The sequence below is a fragment of the Pteropus medius genome, unplaced genomic scaffold, assembly GCF_902729225.1.
Source record: "Pteropus medius unplaced genomic scaffold, Ma_sr-lr_union100, whole genome shotgun sequence".
NCBI classification, from domain to species: domain Eukaryota; kingdom Metazoa; phylum Chordata; class Mammalia; order Chiroptera; family Pteropodidae; genus Pteropus; species Pteropus medius.
The window spans coordinates 220,634-240,260 of NW_024354496.1; the positions used below are offsets into that span (position 1 = coordinate 220,634).

Sequence of the window (19,627 nt, forward strand, 5' to 3'; positions counted from 1 at the left end):
GATGTTTCTTCATTAATGTCACTTTGTACGCCTCTCATAAAATAAAGGGTTCATAGTTAAAAAGGTGCAGTTTCGAGATGAACTTAAAAATTAATAAACTCAACTGAAACAGAAAGAAGACGCAAAGACTTTTAAAAAGCAGCAGAGGCAACGCTGTCGGCTGGGTGCAGACTCTGCCATGGAGGGAGCTGGCCCTCGTGTATAATGGGGACATCGACGCTCAGTGACGTCAAAGGACTCGTGTTAGGGATCCCACCTGTCTGTGACGAAGCCAGGCCACACACACCCCGGGCTCCATGGCACCCTTCAGCCCCCTCAGCTGCCCCGAGGATGGGACCATTATGTCACAACTGGGCCTGTTCACGACTTACCGCAAAGGAAAGTCTCGGTCATAACCAAAGGTGTTGGGAGAAACAAGAACTCTCCTTAAGTTTTAGGGAGACGCGGCAGGGCCCATTTTTTTTGGGGGGTGGGGGTGCAGGATGGCAGGTTGGAAGTTCAAGACAGCAGAGGCCCTAAATCTGAGAGGTCCCCGCTTACACCCCAGCTCACAAATTCCTTCGCTCTCGCCAAGGCCAAGTGTGCCACGTGGTACCCGCTCGCTGCCCCACTGACGGGCCGCCTGTGTTCACGCCCATCCAATCCCACCCGAACAGAACCGGGCAGGGGACAAAGAACACATGCCCGCCCGCCACCCAAAGTTGGGGCTGGCCCCCGCCCTTAGCCCCCCTCATCCATTCTTCAGAGCCTGGCTGGTCCACCGGCGGCCGGTGGCTGTCACTGGAGCGTGAGACAGGTGTTCCCCGCCCCCTTACCTGACTCCTGGAGGTACCGATACACCAGGAAGTTCACCTCGTCGCTGGTTATGCTCATCTTAGCCTGGCCTCGCAGCGATGGGGTCCTGACAACGCGGGAGCCACCCCCTGCGGGAAGCGACAGGAGAAAGCGGAGAGAGTGTTCACACGCTGCCCGTGACGTGCTCTGTCCGCGTGTTTTCCGAGACGCTGGAAAGAACCACACCCACGGCGCGAGGCCCGCGAGAAAACCAGCATGCCGGCTCCGTCGCGCAATGACGCGTGACGCCCCATCGCGAGCCTGTGGGTCGTTATTCCCATTAAAAAAAAAAAAAAACAAAAAAAAAAAACCACACATCCTGCTGAAACGTTTCCCTCAAAATAAGAAACGTGGGTGTATTTTATAAGGCTGTAATAGTGTCAGGTACAAACCACATGAGAAAAAAAAAAAAGGCAAATTTCGGAGCGCACGGAAAATAAAAACAAAACCCGACTTTTCATTCGATAAAAATCGCGTGCGCGTTTGTGGTCACCATTCCTTGAAAACGGGCATTACGATGGACCCCTGCAGCCTGTGACGGACACGGGGCTGTCACAGGAAGCGCGTATCCAGACGGGGGGGATTACTGAGCAGACCAGCCCACGTCTCAACACGACGCTTTTCACTCGTGAGAGTTTTAATGACAAACGTGACGGTCACGCCACCTACCGGGGCTACACGGCACGGAGAAGGGAGCAAATGTCAGCGAGGAGCTAAGTAAGGGCACATGTCACCCCCACCCACATCATTCTATGACGAGGCCACGTCTCAGGAAGCAGAGAGTCTACATTTTTTTTGTATTTTGCCACAGAACTCGCTGCATCAGGCTGGCTGAGGCTTTCCGTAGCTGGAAGACAGTTGAAAACCTGGGGTGCAGGACACGATGGTGAGAATTGTGGGACCTGTGTGTCTGAGGTGGCCAAGAAAACAGTGATTTTCTTTCCAGGGTCCTAGTTGTACGTTGGAAAGAAGCCAACTCCAAGAGACCAGAAGATGCCAACGCAGTAAATGCCCTTGTCCCGGACAAATCGGAGTTCACTGTGCCGTCAACTGCCAAAAAAGGCCACCCCGGCTTTCCACTGGGCCACTAACACCAAACACCCCGGGTTGTTAGGGACCTCTCTGCAGAGCCCACGTCCTACCTCTTCAGGCATCTTTATCTGTGGCAAAACTTTTATCATCGAATAAGAATTAAGTTTTTGTTTGTCCAGAAAAAGACAAGGACAAAGTACATATTTGAGTTGAGAGGATTTGAACGGAAAGGTCGTTGTAAGGGACGCACCCCAAGACGGCTGAGTCCCACCCTGGTATGATGCCCTCCCTTCGAATGAGGGCAGGACCCGTGACTTCTATCGGGGGCGTGGGGGTGCCACACAGCAGGAGGTGAGCAACAGGCAGGTGAGCAAAGTTTCATCTGTATTTGCAGCCGCTCCCCAGCGCCAGCATCACCGCCTCAGCCCCACCTCAGATCACCTAGGAGCACCGGTCCCCGGTGCCACAAAAGTTGGGGACCACTGCCCTACGCTATGTCAGAGATGGATGCCGTTTTCTTGGCAAGGCTACATTCCATGGCAAGGGTGGGCAGTTGTCACTCCCATAATTATGAGACATTATCATGTAAGGCTGGAGGGAGGGACTCTCCTGCAAGCATTGAAAATAAAAGCTGCCATCACATGAATTCCCCAGGGAGCTTGATGGCAGCCTCCGGGAGGCTGTGGGCCTCAGTCCTACAACCGCAAGGAACTGAAATCATGCCAACAACGTGAACTTGGAAGACCCCTCGCCCCAAGCTCCAAGTAAGGATGCAGCTCAGCCAGCACCTTGACGGACACCTCGGGAGACCCAGCTAAGCCGCCTGGGACTCCTGACCCAGGAACACTGAGAAATAAGAAATGTGATGTTTCCGGCTGCTGAATTTATGGTAATTAATACTCCTGTACTTTTGTATACAACAAAAGGAAAATCTGACAGTGAAAATTCAAATGCGGGCTGGGATTTCTGCTTGAACTCGGGGGAGTTCACCCCTAGGACAGCGTTACGAAAATCCTGGGGACTAAATACGAAACTATAAAGTCAGAGTACAAATGAAAAAAAAAAAATATACATTAACATCATTCAAAATGGAGAAGGAAAACCACGCAAATATACACTGCAGAGTAACGAAGCTCTACAGAGGTATCCGGTGACATAAAGTACTGCAGTACTGAGGACGGCTCGGTTCCAATGACAAATTCATCGTCTTCGGTTCTTTCTGACAGGGAGTGGGGGGGCCCGTGGGAGGTGACGTCATGAACGGCACGAGTGCCCCCATCAAAGAGACCCCCGACACGATGTGAAGACGGCATCTGTGGAGCCGGAAGGGGGTCGTCACCAGACGCTGAACCAGCCAGTGCGCCTTGACCTTGGACCTCCCGCCTCCACGACCGTGAGAAACGCGCGTCTGCTGTGTCGGCCACGCGGTCAGCGGTGTTTCTGCTACGGCAGCCGGAACGGACTGCGACAGCACCGCACCCCTAACCCTCTGCCATGTCGGGCATTTAGAAAGAGTGACGTCTAACAAACGGGGTCTCTCAATCTCAGTACTGTGGACACTGGGGCTGGGGACACGGGGCTCGGTGACTCTCCATGGGGCCGTCCTGAGCATCGCCAGGGGCTAGCAGACGCCACTACACCCTCCTTCCACCCCCTGCAGCTCTGATGCTCACACCACCTACAGACACTACCACACTGCAGCCGGCGAAAAAACACGATCATTTACTGTGCCCCCGAAGAGCCAAATCGTCTGAGTAAAATCTTTCCACGACGTTACCGGCATTTTCCTAAGAAATTCAAGGACTGACTTTGTCTTTCAGCAGCCAGATCTTTCTGTTTTCTGAACGGAAGGCGTCCCGATGCGTAGAGACAGCGCAGCTGTACCCGGGGCCTGGCTCACAGCCCCCGCCCCGTGACGTCTGCCACACACACACACACACAGGCGTCTGGCGCACGGGCTCGCACAGAACCACGGAAAACGAGAATACGGGTCCTCAGGAGACCGAGGATCACGGGCAAATTCCGTCAGCCCGTTCCTCTATCTATCTTCACGCATCGTCCTTTTTCCGAGTACGGAAGCTGCTGTTTGGGCTCTGGCTCTGCTTCCTGATCACAGCTTCGTCTCCTCTCTGCGTTTATAAGTTGGGCTCCAAAGAACGGAACGTTTTCCCCGATACAGTGCTAACGTTTTAAAGGGTTTCTGCTGGTGCCCCTCAACGACATAGCGTAATTTTTAAAAACCGATGTACTAACTGGATCGAAATCCGCCCCACGTAAGATACCTACTCGATTAGCTTTTAAATGACTATTTCTTTGAAAACCTAACTAATTCCAAAAAAGACTAGTGAACTAAAAAATGTACCTATATATTCTTATTCGATACGCACAGGAAAACATGCTTCGAACTGATCGTAAACCTAACAGCAATACTGAGGCCACTTCAACTCTGTGGGTTTAATTTTACTGAAGTCAAGGGAAGCCACCAACCAACGGGTGTTTGGATGGGATGCACGCCTCCGACCAACGTGCTTGACGGTGGTGGTGCTTATTTTTAGGAGTCAGTTTCACGTTTTTGACTCCAATGAACAGGACGGTCCATCTTCACTTGGCAAAAATTAGTGTTTTGGACAAACCTCGCCACAATCGACTTATAAACTTTGGGGAATAAAAGTTACCTATCCTCTTCTCTCTAAGACCTAAATGTCACAATGAAGATATTAGAAGAAAATCATGGCTTTTTAAAAATCGGGGTTTTACGTTTCTGTTGCGTCACCTCACGCACATAAATGTGTATTACAGTAGTATACCAAGTCCTGTGCCTGCGGGAGGCTCCTGCTTTTCCCACGTTTAAGGAAAATGTCATATGAACAGATGACAGGGAAAAATGAGCACCTACTATGTTCAAAGCATGGTGCTTGGCCACACCAGGAGTTGAACAGGTGCACACACAGGTGCACACAAACTCTACAAGAATGATTCTGACCCTTAACGGGGGCTCCCGGGGGCCCACAACAGGGAGCCTGGCCCCTGCGCTAAGGCTCGAAGTGAAATGCCACCTGCGTCTTTTAGAAGTTGGCATGTGTCCTCTGTGAGAACAACGGTTTCGGCGGATACATGATGGGAAGCTTGAAATGCCTGTGCTGGCTCCAGGTCCAAGGGCAAGTTACGTGACTCAGTTCTGCCACCTCCAAATGGAAGATAACAATGGCCCCTCTACGTGGGAGAGGTGACAGGCTTAAATGCTTTTCCATCAACCCTGAGACCAGGGCTTCAGGCACAGTAGAGGTGCAGTAATAGTAGCGATCACTCTTCTTCGGCCAACCACACGCACCCCCAGAACCCGCCCAAAGCCGATTTGCTCGGAATAGTCAACTGGTGACTTTTAAACACACAAGCGGCAGCTACAAAGCCCGTCACCGCCAGCAGCGACCTCGGGGACTGTGTGCGGCTATGCACTTTCTAACGGACCTGGCTGCGGACACAGCTCCTGACCTGACACCTAGCTGGTGTCCGGAACGCCCTCCGTTTCCAGTTCAAGTTCTGAGAACTGCGCCGGACACTCTCCAAACCCTGCGGCTCTGGAATAAAAGGGAGCAGAGCCTCTGCAGCCCTGGTGGGCCTCGAACGGAAGGAAGAAACAAAACCACAAAACCAGCACCGCCACCAACGACCACCATCACGGCTCCTTAACTCGCGCACTAGTGTCCATTCTCTTGCCTGCTCCAGTTTCGACTCCAGACACCTTCCATGAGCTGGATGCGAGGATCCTGCAATTGTGACTGTGCAAACAAAGCAGCCAGCACCGTCCCCGGAGAGTCACAGCCACGTCCCCACCGCGCTGCGTAAGCAGGATCCGTGCGGGCTGCCGGCGTTGCCGCCGACGACCACCCCGACGACGATGATGACGACGATCTGCGGCCGCAGCCGTCAAGAAACCGAAGGGGGAATTTCCTTTATAGCATTTCTCCTCTTTCCGACTCAATCCCAAGGTGGCAACGGCTCCTGTCACTCACAGTTCCCTTGCCGAAGCAGTTAAGAAATGCGGTCGCAAGAGCAGTGTCGTGTAAGGGTTTCGTGTCTTCCTTACGGCATGTCCTGTGCCTCCCATTCGCTGGGAAGGCCGAGGTCTGCTCATCCCGCCCCCTACACAATCTAGATTGCCGTTTAATTATCTTAAAAGGAAAAGCCACGAGCGCGTACTCGAGAGTGGGCCCTGGTGCGACAGACAGAAACGGCAGGTCAGGGAGGCTCTTGCCAAGTGAGTTTCTTCTCCTGAAACCACGAGCTGAGCACGTGCTGACTGACGGCGGGGGGCCCCTGTAGTGCTGGCCGCACCCCATTCGAGGAGAAAGCTTCTGTCTCAACAGCTCGCCCCGTCAGGGAATGTTCCCTGAAAATCCGCTCCAGCAGCTCTGTGTTTCCCCGGGGATGGAAGAGCGTTCGTCACTTCGCGTCTGTGCTTCTAGCCCGGTGGGTAAGGCTTGCGTGGGTCCCTGGGGCCGAGGGCCGGGGAGCAGAGCAGCGGGCGCAGCGGCCCGAAGCGACCTCATCTCTGTCATCTGTCTTCTCGCACGAGAGCGGAGTTCATTTTTACTTCACAATCGGGGCTCACGACAAGAAGAATTTTGAACGTGCGCATGCGAGACGCATAATGCTTTCTGAAACTGGCTCGCAGACCAGTGTATTTTGGATAAAACAGGCTTGTTTTATCACTTTGCTTATCTCTTTCTCCTATGTCACTGAGCCAACATGTAGCTGCTGAAACATCTTCTTGGCCGATGACAATATGATTAAATCAATTAAGGCTATTGTAGTTTGACCCCAATGATAGGAAAATATACACACGGAAAAGCCTGGGGAGTAAATACACGAAAATATTAACAGTGGTTTCATCTTGGCTGAATTTTCTCATAGATTAATCTTCATTTACCAATGAGCATATGTGTATGGTTCCACAGTAAGAAAAAATTCCCTCCCAATATAACATTTTCTACTACCCTTAGTTGTATTTGTTTACTCGGAGTCAGATGGTCCAAAGTTATAAATAAAATCAACGATTATTTTATGACCAGAGTCAAAGCAGCAGCACCATTTAAATATGGGAAAAAGCCAATGGAATAAGATGCAATCCTTAAAGGAATATTTCATGAAAATGTCTAAGATATACTGCTATATCTTGAAAAAAGTCGCTTTCAAGACAGAAAGTGCATGATGCTAAATGTGTACACACACACACACCACACACACACACACACACACACACACAGAAGTTACTCTGCAAAATACTCTTAGTAAACCTATCTTCGGGATGGGGTTATCCCTGTATATGTGTGTGTGCTTTTCCATATTTTCAGATTTCCTCCCGCGAACACGAACTGTTTTCACGTTCATTAAAATATAATGAAAGTGTGGCAATGTCTTCGGAAATAATCAGCGTGACAGCCTCGGTGCTTCCAAGTGGAAAACGAGCCTACGGGCTCGGGAGGGCAGAGAGCAGGGGTCTCCTGTTAGAAAATAATGCCACTTTCCTCAAGGAGCAGAAGCCATCCTTGGGGGAGGCTCCCCTCTGTGCCTGGCTGCCCTTCTGGGTTCATTAACGGCTGGCTGTGGCGTGCGTCTAAAACCCGGGTGCACCTCAGCGGAAGATGCTGACGTGACAGGCAAGGCGTCCAGTCCTGCGGTTACCTCTGTGTGCCTCCCAAGTGGCCACAGGGTCCCCTGTCAAACGCTCGGTCCTCGCCTGTCTCTTCCCACATCTCTTCCGTCTGCCCAGGAGGCAGGCCCAGAAGGAAGCCTTCGTGAAGACGCTCGGGCTGCTAGGAGCAAAGCGTGACTCGCATCGTCTGCATCACGCGAGCTCGAGATGCACACGAGAGGAGAGGCTCGGCTTCCCCTGTGCGTCCTCCTCCTGTCCACACGGTGAAAGGCCAAGTTCACGTACCCAAGAGCTCACAGCGGATGGCCCTGGGGGACACGGGCAGTTTCTGCCTCCACAGAAGAGCGTTTTGCTGTTTTTCTAACGGCTCTGGTCTTTGAGCTAATGTTTCCCATTAAGTCGTAAATTAATTTACGGACGTTAATCATCTCTCAGACGGAGAGGCTGGAAATAGATTCTGAGCAATGGACACTAGGCCTTCGAGCAAATTTGAGGAACACACACGGGCTGGTCGTGAAACCACTGAGACATTGAGATTTCACCCACAGACGCGGGAGTCATTTGGCCTGACTATTCCTGTCCCTCTGGTAGCTGACTCATACACGCGAGGTCATTCACTCACATGATGTGGCCTCTGGAAAATCAACCCATGGCTTTTTCTGCAGAAGTGAAGGCAGTCGACTTGCCCACTGAGGTGGCCTGGATCCCATAAACCTCGGCATCACAGCATCTCTCGATGCCCCAGTTTACAGAAATAGCCACCACGACGAAAGGAAAACAACACATCGTGAAACCAAGTAGTGAGCCAGGTTTTGGAATCACTCGGTCAGCAGCTCCCATTTCCACAGCCACGAGTCTCCTGAGATTTAAAACACAACGTGACACGCGGACAGTGCCAACGAGCGGGTCTGTCCGTCTCGGTGCTACCGACATGGGGTCCACGTCAAGCAGCGTCCAGGCCTCTACTCGCTGGATGCCGGCAGCACCCCGCCCCCTGGAAAATGTCTCCACACGTGGCCTGAGGTCCCTTGGAGGTGGCGGGCAGTGGGGCGGTAGTGGTGGAGAGTCCCCGAGAGACTCCGAGTTCGGGCGGTCACTTCTCATGGCACAGCAGGGAGGCCCTCGATTCCTGAGTCTCAGTTCCTTCCCGACGTCTGCGGTGTCCTCGCTGAGTGATCACATGATACTTGCCCGTATCACGTGCCTCGCCAATATCCTCCAGCTCGACAGGCTGCAGCTGGTGTGCGCGTGCCCCTCGTCAGGGCTGCCCGCGTGCGTGAGGCCTGTGAGCCAGGGACGGTGTCTACCCTCTGAAACGCTCAAAAAGAAGGCCGAGAGTCAAAGTTTGCGACCTGTGAAATGGATGTGACCGTCAAAGTCCAGCGTCCGCCGATAAAGTTTTATTGGCACTCAACGACGACCGTGCACTTACGTGTGATGACAGTGGCGTGCACACCACAAACGCACAGCCGCGGAGCTGCGGCGCCGGCCCGCCCGCGGGGCCCAAACCGTCCGCTCTCTGGCCCTTGAGGGAAAAGGTCTGGGAACCCTGCACTCCCGAAGATTCACCCGTTTCTTCACAAGACAAGCACACTGCACGGTGAGCAATCAAAGGCTCCAACAAAGTCCCGAGTCACCTATGAAGCGAGATGCCGATGCCACACACACAGCAGGCATTCAACGTGTGCCTGGTTCTGTTCCACGGATGCTTACGCGCCCCCAGGACTGAATCCACGGCCAAGCAAAGCGTCGAAGAGCGACAGACCGCCCTCCCACCTTCCCTCGGACGTTCGGAATACGGTTCCACCGCATGTCCAAAAGGATTGACCGATGGCGCCTCCGAATGACGGACGTGGCGTCACTAAATGACCTAGCAACTCCCCTCCCACGTACCTGCCCCAGAGAAACGAAGACACAAAATGTTCGCACAAAATCTCGTACACAAGTATGCACAACAGCATGATTGGTACCTAATGAACGATAACTACAACTCAGGTGTCCATCCATTCAGGAACGGATGGACAAAATGGGGTCTCATCCATACGGTGGAATATTATTTGGCCGTGAAAAAGATTCAGGCCGCACAACGTGGGCGAACTTGGAAAACGCTATGCTAAGTTAAAGCCAGTCCCAAACTCAACTCCACGAACATTTCGTAAATTTTGGATTTTGTTAACAAATGACGCTTTTCAAATATTTAAGTAGAACCTCAAAACTCTTACTCATTTACTTTGTTAAAACAATTTTTATACACTTGGTTATAAACAAAGATATCTCACTAAGACTCTTCCTTTAGTTAAATGTAAGCCCATCATTGTACTTCTGATTGTTTTAAAACAAAGCAAAAATATTCTCCTAATTTCCATCTTTATGCTTTAAACATTACAAAGGTGCCCTGTGGTTTTTGTTTTTGTTTTTTTTTTGGCTAAAAAAAAATTAAAGAAAACCAGAAAACACAAAAATAATAAATTCGAATCCTAAAATCCCATCTACTACAAGATAACAACAACTATCACAGAAAAATATTTTTTTAGGGGGTGGGAAGTAGGCCTCAAGTTTTAATTTGAGATGTGGGCTTCAACTCTCAAAGCCGGTGTGTACCTATGACTGCTTTGCTGTTCTGGAAGCATCATCTCATTCGATCTATAAATAGTAATCTCCACGTCGCTCTAATACTTTCAAGGTTAACCAGCAAATCAATTTGCAAATAGACGCAAATCGTATTAAGAAACTAATAAAGATACCGGAGGCCAATAAAATCTATACTCCTGTGCCCAATTACAATGAATTAACTCAGCTTAATTTCAATTCACAATGTTGACATGACAGATTGATTTCAGAAGCTGACATCCTCTCCTGTTAAGACTCAGAAAACTTGGTAATAGCTCGTTCGGTACCCAAAAGTCCTGGAAGGCAGTAAAAGTCTGATTCATCAGGTATAACTGACGATGTAAATACTGATTTACTGATACTCCATCTAGTACTTCCGATTTCAGCAAGGAGAAGGATACCTGCTCCTTCTTCCGGAAACCTCATCTTGAAACAGGTGTTTCGCTTTGGCAAAATGCAGTTCTGCGTCTTTTCCTGAAACGGAATCCTTAAACGCATTTCAGGAAGAAGAGCAAACATTCAGCGGCAGGTGGAGCACTCACCTTTATGGTGACTTCATGTGTAGACCCTCGGACCGATGAGCTCCCCAGCATCCGATCAGAGGAGCCGCACAGCGTCTCCCGGGACCTGCCTGGTGAGAAATGGGAGATTTGTTAAAAAAAAAACAAACAAAACAAAAACACAAAAAAACCAAAAAACAAACGAGCAAAAGACCTTAAAAATCTTTGGGAACTGTTTATTCACTGCTGACTTCTCTCATTCCTCCGTGTTTTCTCTTTCAAATCGAATACACTGTTTTCCTTTTTCGTCCCAACTCAAAAACTTAACACATTTTGCCTCATAATCTCCGTTTTAAACTTTGACACAGACTACGTAGTTTTATTTGCAAAGTGGAAAAGGAGAAATTAAGATGGCCAGTCAGGTATTATTGTACGTGCAGAAGCCTTGAAAGCAAAGGGTCTCAAAGTAGGTAAGATTAATTTTTGCTCGGATATGGCGACTGCCATCATTTCATGATAAACTAATGCCCATGTGAGACATCGTTAAGGACTATACCATACGGCACCGATAAATTAAGCCGCACACACCCCTGAAGGAGGAACTGATGCTTTAGAGAAACTTTAGACATGGCTTAGGATGGCGTGCCAACAGTCACGACAGGCCACGTTTATGTGAGTATATCCACCTCATACACACCAAGCTCAGAAAAACACAGAAACCACATTAGAATATTTTTCCCCTGACCTGGGCTTCCCTAAAATAAAGCAAAAATAAGACACTGACTAATACGTCTCAACTTCTCCATTACTGCACTCATAAATTTCCATTTTACAAGCAGTTCCGCTCGCACTGATTTCTCAAGAACTCGGGTTTATCTCTCTCATAAAGGGACAGTCGTCCCCCATCAAAACTTTAAAACATTCAGTCACTGTAAACACTAAGCCGTCAATGAGCATCGTTTCACGGTATTTACCTTCTTCCTTACAAGATGTCTTGGGTTGTGAATGAATCCAGCCTCCTACCCAGTTCAAGTGATCTACGAACATCTACAAAGCCTGAGAACTCAACCAATGCGATGCCTGCCGATTTCTCTAAATTCCCGTTCAGGAGTTTTAAGGGATCATAAAAAGGTGCCAGGTGTAACAGAATTGAAATCCGCAAGCGAAGCAATGAACGAAGATGTTTCTCATGAGTGAAATGAGACAGAACCTCTCGAAACGTCTAAGGTAATTCAAGTTATTTCTCGTGAAGTCATGCTTACAGTTATGCTGCTTAAAAACAGAGGTTAAGAGGGCGCAGGTTCGTAGGCCCTCAGCATCGTTAGATTTCTAGAAAATATCACAAGGGAATATTAAGACTCAAGAAATAATCAGGGCCATTTTAAAAGTTTGCCACTAAAAAAAAAAACTAATGATACAATATTTAAACAAAATTTGTCTACAACTCTTGGACAGAGATGAAAGCGGGGTACCAGAGTGAAACAGTCACAAGAGATCATTAATTTTGCTTATGAGATCAAAATACATTTCATTACGAGAAACATTCTGTAGCGCGGATGTAATAGGACAATATTCCTTATAGTAACTTGACGTAAAAAAGCGAGTTACTCTCTTCAGGATTATATTGTAAATTACCAGGGGGGAAAAATAGCCTTATGATAAAATTGCTAAATACCATGAAGTGTCAAAATATGAGCAGATGTCACCACAATACGCCCCAAATTGCCTGAAAATTAAAAGACTAAAATCCATAATAATTCATTAAGTAATTAATATATAAACAGCTCTTATTACAAGCTGTTCATAAAAAAGCTTTAGAATCAAATCCTTATTCTTTGGTCCAAAAACAGATGGCAACTCACAAATTAGAGTCTTGGAACTGGAGATTAGCTTTTATATATGTTGTTAAACTCATTAAGTATAATTAGCATCGTCTGTGTTATAAATGCAAAAAAAAGAGAAATATGACTTTGGTTAATAACATTCTTCTGGTTAGGCAACATGTCGAGATTAATTAGTTTACCGCGAGAAACAAATTAAAATGAGAAACCTGACCTTCCAATATTTGATCATTCCTGATTTTCCCCATTATCAGAACCCAAAGGGAACCACCATCGATACACGGTGCTGGCAAAAAGTTTATGTGTTTGCGAAACCTTTGTGTGAAATGCAAATAACTTAGCAAGCGGAACGCATTCTTCACTATCAAAGGCAGCGTTGGACGTCCAAATGGTGGATGTCCAAAGGACTCCCGTATTTCGGTCGCCCCCGGCTCTCGGCAGGGCGGGGCGTAAATGCCGGCAATCCTTCCATGGGGGAGGGGTAAAGCCTTCCGTACACTCACCGTGTTGAGCAGTCGTCCCCTACGTCAAGTCCCCAAACATCTCGCATCACTCCGCAAGGAAGTCCCGTACCCACGAGCAGTCCGTCCTCACCCCTCCCCGAGCCCCCAGCCCTGGAAACCTCCAGTCTGCTCTTCGTCTCCGTGGCTTTGTCTACTCTGCCCGCTGCAGACACCTGGAATCGTACGGTGCCTCCTGTATGTGGCTCCCTCCGCCGAGCCTGACGCTTTCAAGGTTCAGCCACGATGCGGCATGTACCCGCACTTCGCTCCTTTGTATGGCTGACCACTATTCTACAGAATGGATGGCCCCGATTATTATATCTGTCCACTGGCTGATAAGCATTTGGCTTGTGTCCACCTTGTCCATTGCTAATAGTGCTGCTGTGGACATCTGCATACAAGTATGTGTTTGAGCCCGTTTCCGACGCCTTGGGGTACACGCCCAGGGTGAATGCCACTGTTCTGACTTTATCCTCCTTTGCTGGAGCCTCCACAAACAGGGCAGGCGGAGGGAGGCTGGGCTGAGCGAGCTGGCACCTGGTGGCCGAGCTCCGGCGGACAGGGCGGCCTGCGTAGGGGATGGAGGCGCAGGAAGGAGCCCGGGAACCCAGAGTCACAGGAACCAGAGCCGGCCAGCGACGGAAAGGCGGAGCCCTGAGCGACAAGCACCAACGTGGAGACTCAACAACACACCGTCTGTGGACTTGCGGCAAACCACCTGGCTCCTCTCCTCAGAAGCTTTTCGAAGTGTCTCAGGCGACCAGAGGCAATGCTGCCTTCCACCCCGGCTGTCATGGTAACTGCCCCCCCCCTCAAGTCCCGCCCTCCAGAGTTACGCATCAAAACTCGGAGTTTGGAGGAGCTGCTTAGATTCATCAAGGCCAGTGGGGTTGACACCGGTTGTCCAGGTACCTTTCCACACTGAAATGGGACATTGGTCCACGTACGTCATCTCCGATAAAAGCACGGGGTGACCACAGTGGTTCTCAACCAGGGGCGACCGTGCCTTCCACCCCCAGGGGACACTACGCAACGTCTGCAGACATTGTGGCCGTCACCGCCGGAGTCGGGGTGGGCGGTGCTACTGGCATCTAGTGGGCAGCGACCAGGGGTGATGCTCAACTGCCTACAACGCATAGGACAGCCCCTCGGCCGGAGAGACTGATACCCCCACCCAGAGGGTCTACAGTGCCACGCTGGAGAAACGGTGTGTTCACGGAGCAGAGTTTAGAATCACCAAGTTCATCCCTTCACGACCTCTGCCTGGTTTCTGTTGAGAAAAATGAGAAGGTGAAACAGCACTTTGACACAGATCTGAGATTTAAAAAGAACTGTCTCAGGGACGTTGTTGTAGACGGCCATAACGCTTCCTTCTCAGTCACCCAAACGCAGAAAGCAAATAAAAATAGCCCTTATGGATCCGTAAGTCGAAAGGATAAATGGACATTTTTACCGATCACAAATTAAATGCTTAACCATGTACATAACGATTCCACCTCTTGCTCAAATACATCACATCTGTACCACGAAATTCCCTCAGTTGCCCGTGAACAAGCAGCAGAACCGGCGCCTGCTGCCAACAGCCAGCACCAGCTGCCAGCCACGTGCAAGAGCCACCACGGAGATGGACGGCACGGCCGCCGTCAGTCCAGCCATCAGCTGACACCGCAGTGCAGCCTCGGGAGAGAGCGGAGCCAGCGCCGCCCAGCTAAGTCCCACCGGCCGTCCTGAGACTCGCGAGCTAACGCTTCGGGAAGGACAGGGAGGAAACAGACCTGGGCCAGGGGGCCTTTTCGGCAAGGGCCTCTGCATTGTTACCCACAGGATGGGGACGGTGACGTGCAGCATGGCCACACGTCAAAAAGACTTCGGAAGCCGATCAGCGGGAGGCTTAAAACGAGGCAGAGACAGGCTGCCCGAGCGGGCCCTTCGGAAAGGTGATTTCCAGCCCGTGGGTGGGCACTGGGTAAGCGTCGCCTGAAAACGACTCTGAAATCCAACGGGATCGGTCACACTGGGCTCAATAAAGTTATTAAAAAAAAACCAAAAACGTCATCATCCTACCTGCTGCCTGCCTGGCTCTGCTCTAAGCGCTTCCCCCTCATGCAAATCCTTTTGAGTAAGTGAACGAACACCACGGATGGCATCGACGACACGTCTCCATGACGTGTCTCAGGCTCCATCGCCACCACGGGGCGCCCGCGTGTGATACGCAGTCATCGGCGGCTCCCGGCTCTGGGCCCCAGGCCGCAGAAACTGTGACGCGCCTTCTCCCTCTGGCGCCCGCATGCACCTGGGCCCCCGAATCCCATGACACTCCACGTTTACCACGCCGTGCTTTGCCCGGCACCCCACTTCCTCTCTCGAAGCCTGTTTGCCAACATGTCCGCGTTTGAAAGACACCTTTCAGATGGATTCAGAAGGCACCGGTCACTACACATGCCAAGAAGTGGAGGTTTTCGGGAAACGGTATGTTCTCCAACAGAGATAACGGAACCGATGTGCATTTTTTAAAACACGTTGGAAACCCTAAAATCTACAGATGATAGAACTCGACTAAAATAAAATGCAAGTGTGCCAAGGTGGTAGTGACTTAGAAAAATAAACGTTACTTTTAATAGTGTCACAATGTCAAGAAGTAGGGCATTCCAGACGAGCCCTTCATCCAGCGGGAATTAAAATGGGGCCATCACCCTCATTTCTGCTTTTGACTCGCCGGTCAAGGAAAGTGTGTACTGCAAGGTGAGACTGACTACTCCTCACAGCTTCACATCCCATCTTCCTCAAAAACTCACTTCTGGAACCCCCTTTTAAGCAGATCATTTTTTTTTTTTTTACCACCACTGCAGGAAATGTGTGCCCTTCTCTGCCTACGTAAAGCTGAAGAGATACCAGTGAACAGGCCCTTCCCTTTTAAACGTATATTTATTACATGGAAAAAATACGGTGCATTGTTTTCTTCATGACAGAAGACACAAATTTCGCACAAACTTCCAAGAGTCTAACCTGTAACACGTATTTTTCACATACGTATAGGCACATAAAAATATATACACATGTAGATATAAAATACTTATATATGATGTAAAACTATTCAGCCTTTAAAAATAAAACTTGGATGCTTCTTCAACTATCAATAAACCTGGAAGCCATTATGCTAAGTGACATAAACCGGACACAAGAAGACAGTTATTGTACGGTTCTTGCTACATGAAGCATCTACAAAGACAGAGACAGCACCAGAATTGTGGTTTCAGCAGTTGGCGGAGCAGAGTTTGCTTTATGGGCTTCGTTTTAATCTGAGACGATGAAATCACATTCTGTAGGTGGACGGGGAAAGTACTCGGCGCCACCAGACGGTATACTTAACGGTGGTTAAAAATTGTAGATTCTGTTATGTATATTTCAGCATAATAAGAAAAAAAAAAAAAGTCAAAGAAAATGAACCTTCCATGCAAATGTCTTTCTTCTAAAGGCCCGGCGAGTCAAAAATAAATACCCGCTTTCTTTCCATAAGCCAGTTTCAAATCCTCGTCTGTGAAAATACAAGATGTACTCGGCGATCCTCAAATTCACAGGCGGTATTTTGAGATGCCTCTCGCTGGAGCGGAGGCCTCCCCCAGAAACGATCTCAGAAGCTCGGTCGCTTCTGGAGTATCTCAATCTGAGTCAAACCTAGAAATTGATAGGCCAGCTTCTGCCCTTGGAGAATTCAGGTGCTAGGTAGCAGAATGACGCATTTTGGTTCATTAAATGGATATTAATCTTTGCGGTTAGGAAATGGGATGGACGTTCTGGTTAAACCAAGGTTAATCGTAAAAGTCATTCAAAAACATTAACATATTATGCTCTTACAAGATGTTCAGCACCGTACTTGTGCCCGTCAGCAAAACTCTGCAAGCCTGAGAAACACAACCGGTGGGCAGATCTAATTAATCTACGCTCGACCACGGCTCCCGCCTCCGGTGAAAGCTGCAGAGTCAGAAAAAAAAGGAAATGTGAGCATCAGTCTTCGGGGAAGCAGTTTCCCTTTAAATAAAAGGGCGGGAGTTGTTAATAACGTGAGTATTAACACGCTTCCTCTCAAAAAGTTCTCAGGTGGCGGGTTCACCGAATTCTGACCTCCGACAAGCTTGTCAGTCTCGATGAAGTGAGTCTGGGAAACGTGAGGGCACGTTAGGTTTCTGAAAGGCGTCTTTCTGACCTTTGGGCACCTCCCAGTGGCTGCAAAGCGAGTGAGCATGCTGTCACCCATCTCTCCAGGGAACTCAGCCCGTCCGCCCTGCCAGCTCCACACTCCCCCTGGACCGGCCTGCACGCCACGTCCACCCACCTACCCACCCACGGCGACACCTCTCTCCCGGAGGTCACAGCCAGGGCGCATGTATGCCCTCGGGCGCTTTCTGCTGACCTCCACTGGGGGCAGACGACACTGCCCACTGCCCGAGACCCACCTGGCGCCACCCGAGGCTTTCAAGTCCAAAGCCACCACTGCGATCATCACGTCACGCAAGAAAGTGCATGGCTGTGACCTCACGTCCCTGTCGGTCACCTGCTCCCATCGTGCTGGCCTGGCCTCCTGTCCGCCCCTGACGTCCTAGCGGTCAGCCCCGCTGCCCGCCCTCTGCACACGCTGTTCCGTCCACCTGCTCCTCTCTGCTCCTGGCCCGTCCCGGCCGTACCTTCATTTCGGCTCCTGCGTCTCCTCTTCAGAGGCCTCTAAGCTGCCAGGTGGAACCGCCTCCGGCCACGCCAGCGAGTCACGCCCCGTCACGCCCCACAGCACGCATTGCCATCAAAGTGCACAGCTGTGTGTTTCTCTGTTCACCGTCTCGCCAGCTGCCACGGGGCAGGGGCTCTGCACCCAGAACACTGCACGCACTCGAAGGTCTAGCTCACCCCACTCCCACCAAGCACAGCTGTGCACCTGACGCAGAAACACGCTTAATACACACTGTAGCACATACGAGTGAGCGGAAAAATACGTGAACCTCAAAACATGCAGAATACAGTAAGACGCACGCGACCCCAAGCTGTCACTGGATGGTGCATTTTCCTTCCTGATGACTCACGTGCCATTTTCGGGTCTCACGGGGCTTTGATCATGAGCCTTAACGACAACCATAAAGTGGGCGTGTGAACAGAAGTGTGCGTTATCACGCCCCTCTGACTCCACAGTCACGAGCAGATGGCACTGCATCCCTGTGTCGCAGAGTTTAATATCATCATGACATCAGATTGACAAGCGAGTGCGTTGGACACATACGTAATTACTAAACTTCACTCTTCACCGTGAGGTCTAATATGACGGTCGGCTGTGGCAAAGGGCTCCGTCACTGTCGGCGGCTGCCTGAGACCAAGCGCTGACATGCACGCGGCTCAGGGCAGTGGGCGCCAGGCGGCCCAGGTCACTGACACGTCCTCGGCAGGAGGAGCTGATGGCCGACGAGGGCAGGGATGCACCACACCGCTGCTGGGCAGGCCCACGACCACCCTCTCGTCTTCCCCACCGGTGGGTACGCCGGTCCCAGAGCTGTCCCAAGCCTGTCCCAGCCCCTCGGCAGTCAGCTGTCCCTGTGGCTGTAACCGCAAACTTGTTAAGGTCTGACCCACACGGATGAAGGAAAGGAAGTTCGAAGTTCTCAACAGTCCCTAGCGCTCACCCACGCCAGTGGTTCTGGAATCCTGAGAAGCAGGCCCACGGCTAAGCGGCTGCAGTGAATCCAACATGCACCCCAGACCACCCCTAGAACTCCGAAGCCTGCTCATCAAACACGAGGGCCCGGACGCTCCAGGTCTACCACAGACGACCGCATTGTCGCGACGACTAGCTTCTTCAGATTAGAAAAGGGCAGGCAACGAATTTGAAATCGGTAAATGCAAACGGAAACGAGTAAATTCTCCACTTTGTCGACTCTATTAATTCGCTCAGAAAGATTCATCTATGACACGTTTATTAAAACGTGGTTATCTGTTTAGTGAGATGGAAGCCCACGAAATATGACAAATTAAAAACCCTACGTGATGCTGATCCGTGGGTTCTGCTCCGCCGTCCTCTGCTCGCTGTCACCCTGTCCCCACGGCCACCCTTCCCCTACTCGGTACCTTCAGGGACAGGCTTAAAGTCACCTCCTGCGGGAGATCATTAAGTCGAGGCTTCCTGACCCCAGGAGGGATGGCTGTTCCCTGTCCCTCAGGCTCCCCGGGGGTCCCGTACGTGCTGCCATGAAGGGACCTATGCCACCCGCTGGGATGGCTCCTTTACAGTTGCGATGCCCCCTCCAAACGCGAGACCTCAGATGCCGTATCTGTTTGCATTTCCCTATCTATTTGCATTTCCCTATCTATTCCCGCGCTTTGTCACCTGGGGTTGATGGCACGACTCCTAAGGGGACAGCTGGCAATATCTGGAGACATTATCTGCTCTCCCTGCAGCCGCCTGTCATGTTCTATGCAAGTTTAACCCTTATTTCTTCCCTCTACGCCTGCCTCGCACCTTCTGTCTACTGGCAGGAGCCGGTCTCACTTATATTTTTCATCATTTAAATGTTCTTCACAGTGGTACGAGCATCATTGCAGGCAGCGTGACCTCGCAGGCCGGCAATCCAGAAAGCTTGACCATTTCTGTCTTCTGAAGCTTACACAGCTACT

General features: G+C 50.4%; 1 protein-coding gene across 4 annotated transcripts in view; it reads right to left on the reverse strand.

Annotated features, from left to right (window-relative positions):
* Nucleotides 1–19,627, reverse strand: part of LOC120594220 (F-box-like/WD repeat-containing protein TBL1X) — a 182,123-nt gene that overhangs the window by 42,320 nt on the left and 120,176 nt on the right. For 3 of the 4 annotated variants that reach the window (XM_039852224.1, XM_039852222.1, XM_039852223.1), the window contains one exon: nucleotides 10,675–10,763. Coding sequence is in view for 1 of the 4 variants with exons in the window: in XM_039852226.1 (XP_039708160.1) it covers nucleotides 816–873 (58 nt within the window). In the remaining 3 variants the exon portion in view is untranslated. Of the gene's footprint in view, nucleotides 1–815; nucleotides 883–10,674; nucleotides 10,764–19,627 lie in introns of those variants that run through there. The other variant, XM_039852226.1, reaches the window with a different exon arrangement.